This window comes from Frankliniella occidentalis, unplaced genomic scaffold (assembly GCF_000697945.3).
Source record: "Frankliniella occidentalis isolate FOCC.00 unplaced genomic scaffold, Focc_3.1 Scaffold4675, whole genome shotgun sequence".
Lineage (NCBI taxonomy): Eukaryota > Metazoa > Arthropoda > Insecta > Thysanoptera > Thripidae > Frankliniella > Frankliniella occidentalis.
Window position 1 is genome coordinate 1 of NW_026271721.1, and position 6,588 is coordinate 6,588.

The 6,588-nt window shown below is 55.5% G+C and overlaps 2 protein-coding genes across 2 annotated transcripts; one reads left to right on the top strand and one right to left on the bottom strand.

Moving 5' to 3' along the window:
- Positions 1-381: 381 nt before the first annotated feature.
- Positions 382-1,748, bottom strand: LOC127752158 (zinc finger protein 709-like). The gene has a single exon (XM_052276837.1). It carries the CDS (start codon positions 1,709-1,711, stop codon positions 395-397), a length of 1,317 nt encoding a protein of 438 aa, XP_052132797.1. The 5' UTR covers positions 1,712-1,748; the 3' UTR covers positions 382-394.
- Positions 1,749-3,710: 1,962 nt separating this feature from the next.
- LOC127752157 (cadherin-89D-like) lies at positions 3,711-6,153 on the top strand (the record flags this gene model as incomplete). Its single annotated transcript, XM_052276836.1, has 5 exons — positions 3,711-3,853; positions 4,235-4,390; positions 4,619-4,727; positions 5,471-5,673; positions 6,025-6,153. Coding segments are annotated over exons 1-5 (723 nt in total), but the record flags the coding sequence as incomplete, so codon positions are not given.
- Between the last annotated feature and the right edge of the window lie 435 nt (positions 6,154-6,588).

Genomic DNA, 6,588 nt, shown 5'->3' on the forward strand with positions numbered 1-6,588 from the left:
CCCGCGCATCACTTCAATATAAGCAGAACGCGTAACGCGTAGGATTTACTGGCTGCACTGTAAAAAGAAAATTCAGAACTTCACGAAGAATGTGGTGTGAAAATAGTTGCCAGAACTCTTTTTTGAAATCACAACTGTTCTTTGTTGTCAAAAATTGATAACTTCAGAAATTATTACGATTGGTTAACAACTATTTCTAAGTAAGATAGCACAATGCATCATTTTTGACTAGAAAGAAGTGTTGTGATTGCACAGTTGCTTCGTATCGTGAAAGAGTTGGGAAATCACAAAATATTTTTAACAGTGTGGTTGAAGTATAAGTTTAATCATTTAGAATACAATTTAGTCGTACGACAAACACTACCAAAAAGTGATGTCAAACTGTACACATTTTTCAGAGCGCACCACAATCCACAGCTAATAACCATAACAATGAATGCCTTCGAAGGTGAGCCATCATGTTGCTCGGGTCCGCGAATGTCTTGCCGCACTCGGCGCACTTGTACGGCTGCTCCTCCGTGTGGGTGCGGAGGTGTAGACTCAGCGAACCACTGCTTGCAAACTTCTTGCGGCACTCGATGCACTTATACGGTTTTTCTAGCGGGTGCGTTCGCTGATGTGTGTAAAAGTTGCTGCTTTGAGTAAATTTCTTGCTGCACACTGGACACTCAAACGGCTTCTCGCCCGTGTGGGTACGAAGATGAAGTCGAAGGCTGACACCGGATCCAAATTTCTTTCCGCAGACAGTGCATTCGAAGGGCTTCTCTCCAGTGTGAGTTCGGTGGTGCCTTTGCAGATGCTGACTTCCCGAAAATTTCTTTTCGCATAATGTACACGCATATGGCTTCTCTCCGGTATGAGTTCGGCTATGCGATTGCAGATTTGCGCTCTGCGCAAATGCTTTACTGCACACTTTACACTGATAGGGCTTCTCTCCTGTGTGGATACGGATGTGTGAACGCAAAGCAGTGCTACGCGAAAATGTCTTGTTGCACTCGGCACACTCGAAGGGCTTCTCTCCTGTGTGGGTACGAAGATGGAGACGCAATTTTACACTCGTTCCAAATTTCTTACCGCACAGACTGCATTCAAAAGGCTTCTCCCCTGTGTGCAAACGCAGATGTGTTTTCAGTGTATCTCCCCGCGCAAACTTCTTGTAGCAGAATGTACACTCAAAAGGCTTCTCCCCCGTATGGGTTCTAACGTGCACTCGGAGATGAGAACCGACCCTAAATTTTTTATCGCAGATGGAGCACTCAAAAGGCTTCTCCCCTGTATGGCAGCGTTCATGAATTTTCAATTGTCTTTTGCGCGCAAACTTCGTTTTACAAACTTTGCACTCGTGTGGCTTTTCTCCCGTGTGCACCACTACATGTGATTTCAGACCACCACTCGTCACGAATATCTTGTCGCAGAACGTACACTTAAAACGCTTCTCTCCTGTGTGCAATCGCAGATGTGTTTTCAGTGTATCTCTCTGCGCAAACTTCTTGTAGCAGAATGTACACTCAAAAGGCTTCTCTCCCGTATGGGTTCTAATGTGCATTTGGAGGTGAGAACCGGCCCTAAATTTTTGATTGCAGATAGAGCACTTGAAAGGCTTTCCTCCCGTGTGTGTTCGGAGGTGAACGCGCAGGTTGGTACGGGTCGAGAACGCCTTGCCGCACTCTTCACACTCGAACGCCTTGTCTCCCACGTGCTCGTGCTCCATGGTAGCGGCTGTGTGATATCCTTGTTCTGGTACTCGTTGGTCTCTGGTGAAAAGAAGCGAGAAGTGGCTAAAACGTCAACGCAGTGCTCCGCCGTAAATATTTGAGTCCACTGTCCGGCTGCAGAAGCCGGCACTCGTACGTACCTGGTACTCTTGTGGGGGACGAGCTCGCCCTCGTTCACGACCGTGGAGGCGGTGGTGGCGCCCCGGGTGTCCTCGCGGGCGGCGAGCACGGCGACGGGGAGCAACGCGTTCCGCGAGACGGCCTCGCACCTCGGTACACGAACACGACCAGAGGTAGCAGCTGACAGACTCACCTGCGGCTGCGGACGGGCGGACGACGGACGCTTGACCTGACGACCGCTCGGAATCGCCGCGGCCGGGCCCGGTTGGTTTAACCCCACCAGGGTTGTCCCAACCCCCAACCTCCACCACGTAGCGCAAAGAAAAACCCAGAACCCATACATGGCGGCCGGTACCAATAACCTTCAACACGAAAATCATTACCACCATTTATTCGCACGGGTCTTCGCTGCGCGACATTATATCGCGGAAACAACAACAAAAATGGCAAGTTGTGTCGCAGCTGACGGGAGCTGATGATCTCGCCATTTGTACCCGCCTGGCTGCAGCGGAGGCGGCGGCACCAGCTTCACGCTGCTGCGGGCCGAATACACGGCGTCGCGACGGAACGGGCGTGGCGGGGCGGAGGCGGGGCCTCGTGGGGCGGTGCTGAAGGCTGAAAATATGATGGGCCCGTCGAAAAAAAAGCGGGGCGTCGCGACGCGGTGATGCGAATGCAGAACAAACAACAACAACAACAACAACAGAAGCAACAACGAGACACTGGTAATTCCCTCTGCCGCGGGCAGAGGAGTGGTGGCATTCCTGTCAAGCAATGGGATGAGTCGAGCGGCCGCGCCACGCCATAGGACCCACTTTTTACGCGTCTGGTTCGTTCTGCCCCCCCCCCCCTCAACTGTGCTTTGCTTCGATCCTCCCTTGCACCGTATTATACTTACCGTTTTTATTTCATCGCTCATTGGTTAAGTAGTTAGTCGCTGCGAGTTACATTGGCGGGTGGGAGTCTCCAGCTCCCCCCCCCCCCTTTCCTCACCTGCCCGATGATGCGGCAGCCTTGGTCGCACTGACCCAGTCCCGTGATTATCGGGATCGGGGCGATTGTCTTTGGCTGCAATCGGTTGTAAGTGCGCGGCGGCCCCGCGCTGCTGCGGTCCCACGCGACACGGCGAGGCGAGCCTCATCGACAGTGGAACTGGGCCGCGCTGTGAGCCCGGCAGGGATGTTCCTGGTCCTCCGGGGCCCAGTGCATACTGCACTGTATCAGGTGCTTATTTGGGTCTGTAACGTTGGCAGCAACCTGTTTCGTCATTTTTTAAACCTGAAACTTGACTTTGTTGTAATGTATAGTTCAGTTCAATCCTGTCAGTACAGTTTGCAATAATGATTGCTGCAGCCAATTAATAAAAAATTACTGCACAGAAAAGCGAACATTCGGTGCATCGAAGAACTCCGCTAAAATTTTTGATCGGCTGAAATTAGCGAGGAAATTTTGATTTTGCAGTGCAGCGTACTTGCATAATGCTGGTGATAACCGGGCGCTAAAGAGGGCCACTCTTTCTGGTTAGCGCAACGCGACAGATCTGCCGGGGCGCCACTCCGTCTGACACTCTGTCGTGGGAGCGAGCGGGGTGGCGGCGAGCCCACCGGCGACCGGCGGCAACGTGGAGCAGCCGGCTCGCTGTAATAAGTTCCATTGCGGACGTTTATAGGAAAACGAATTACCTCTCTCATAGCAGTACAGTGTGAAGCCCTGCGGAACGCAACGGAGGGCTCGTTGCCCGCCTCGGCACGCGCATACGCACGCGCACGCACGCGTGCCCTAACGGGGCTCGACGAGCACAACACAACGCGCACGAGCCAAACGGACGGACGGTTGGACGATCGGCAGCAAGTATTTGAAACGGTTTGTTGCGTTTTCTGTTCGCAGGATGTATGTTCTACCCGGCCGGCGAGTACCTGCGCTTCGTGCGCATTCCGGAGAACGTCCCCGTCGGCGGGGAGGTGCTGCAGGTGGAGGTGCACCCCCGGCGGAACCTGTCCCTGCGACCCGTCGACAAGGTAAGGGGGGGTCTGCTTGTGGCTGCAGCAGCGCGGCAAATCCGTGGCTGACCTATTAGACAAGAAAGAAATGTAATTACTCAAAGAAAAATTAATAAAAGCAAAATCGCATGGTTAGCCGTACGAATATGTATTTTCTAGTCTGCTCTCTGTGTCTTTGATTGGGTCTCAATCTCATCTGATCTCCACGCCGCCCCCGGCACCTTGAACGTCAAGTGTATTAATTTCGATGTCGGATGAGTTGTATCCACACGCTAGACTAGATTCCACAAGATTACTATGCTGATAAATCCGTCAGAACGGACGACTCGTGCTACGGGAAGCTTCCGTTGGCCCTCGAACGACTTTGACAGAGTCATCATCACGCTGTCCGTTTCTCAGGCCGACGATGCGCGTTACTTCGCGGTGCGGGACGTGAACGGCAGCATGGTGTCTATCGTGCTGTCCAGGACCCTGGAGGACCTCGTGGACAGCGATACCCCGCACAACGTGCTCAAGTTCCGGCTCGTCTGTGACTACGATGACGGCGACGACACGGTAAGTACACGACCATTCTTTTTCACCTCCTTCTTAGACGCCGTGCTTCGCCGTATAAGGGTGTACAACGGTGTACTGTTCTTTTCGTTGCTGTTTTTTTTCTTTGTTTTGCACATCAGGTACTCAACAACTCCTTTCTCTTCCTCGCGTTTCAATGAAGAACCGAAAACTACTCATTAAACATCCTTCCGCCCGCCGGTGACGTTTCCTTCTTTGTCCTCTCTGCAGATATCGTCGTACCTCTCCGTCACGGTGTACGTCGAGGACATCAACGACCACGCCCCCAAGTTCCTCGACGCGCCCTATCACGTCACCGTGGACGAGCTCACGCCCTCCGGTAGGTACATCCTCGGCAGGGCCCATCAACTGGGGGCGTTAGAGGAGCAGGAGGAGGGGGAGGGGGGAGTAAGGTGTTATATATTTACATCACCGTACGGGGAAGTGCCTCAACAACGAAAGTTCGTCTCCCACCGCAACGCTCCTGCCCCTGGGGGCTCCCGGTCCCGAGGCCGCCTGCCTGGTGGGCCGTCCCGTCAGGCACGAGAGCATTGCGGAGTTGCCTACCCGGCCGCTGGCAGGCGCTCGCGGGCCGTCCCGTTACGCTTGGGACCATTGCTGGGTTGCCTACCCGACCTGGACAATATGTTTTAGTGACCTTGTCCTGGGCGCTCCGCGGGGCGGTCCCCACCCCACCCGAAAGTTTGGATGAGGCTCTGCCTCGCTGTAGCGGCAGGCAGGCGCTGGCGGGCCGTCCCGTCGCGCTCGGGAGCATTGCGGGGTTGCCTACGCGCTCGATGGCAGGCGCTCCGACTGCCGGTGACTGACGGCTGCTGCGCGCGCACGTGTGAGTCGCGGGAACACGCACGCCTGCCCATGCTCCTTATCGGGCGGCCCATACCGTGCGGCTGCGCACCTGCACCCCTGCAGCTGCGCACCTGGGGGCCCGGTGACCCTACTCCGGACCCCACGGCTTTTATCTCTGGCAGCAGCAGCGTATAGAAACCGACCACTACTAACACACATTCCCCCTTTAGAGTTTATAACACTGTCGCGCGTCCTTTCTCTCTGCACACCACACAGGCCTGACCATCTTCCGCGGCATCCACGCCGTCGACCGGGACAAGCCCAACACGCCCAACTCGGACGTGCAGTACTCCATCGTGGGCGGCAACGAGGCGGGCAAGTTCGGGCTGGAGAGCGCGCACCGCGCCGCGCTCGTCATCCGCAAGCCGCTTGACTACGACACGGGCGACAAAGAGTTCACGCTCACGCTCATGGCCTCGGTGAGTTGATTCATTCTCTAAATAAGAAGTTAAACATTTTTACAGTAGTTAAAAAAATTGTTTTGCTTTTAATTTTCCTTTTAAATTTACTCCATTTCTTCAATGCCGCCCCTTCACCTTTTGCACAACAGTCGTTAGCATTTTCTGTTTACAGCCGCTCTAGCTGAACGACATGTCTCTCTGCTCACGTTCCTTCGTTTTGTGACAGCGTGTTGCTGCTTTTGTGACTCTGCCCTATTGCCACTCTAGCGGCAACTTGCACGGCCTCGTTGCACACGTGTCGTCGGCCACCACCGCCGCGCGCCTTGCCTCACATCCTGACGCTTATGCCCGCGTCGCCTCTGTTTTCAGGACCGCGGGTCGCCGCCGCTCAACTCGACGACCGAGATCTCCGTGTCGGTGTTGGACAGCGACGACCTCAGCCCCAAGTTCACGCGAGAGCTGTACCGGACGCAGGTCACCGAGAACTACCCGCTCACGGTAAGTGGTGGTGTGTGGTTTGTGTGTGTGTGTGCCCCCGGCGCGCGGGCCGCATACGCGATGCGCCGCCGCAGGTGGACGCGCGGGTGTCCGTCACCTTTCTTGCGGACCTGGGCCGCGGACGGGTCGGCGAGGAGACTGCATTTCGTTAGCGGCCCCGGTGACGGCCATGATTGGGCGGCCGCGGGACGCGCTTGCTCACGGGACGGGGCCTGCTGCTGTTGCCAATACCGGTGCCTCTGGTATCGGATGGCACACACCGGCGGAGGCGACCCACAACGGGCATGCCCCCGCACCGCACCGCACCGCCCCCCGCGTGCCCCGCGAGAAAGCTGCGTGCGCCGTGCGAGTCGCATCCCGTGTAGCAAAAGCGTGGCGCGGCGTTGTCGTCGTGTGTGGACCGCTGGACCGCGCGGCCGAGAAATCGATATCGCG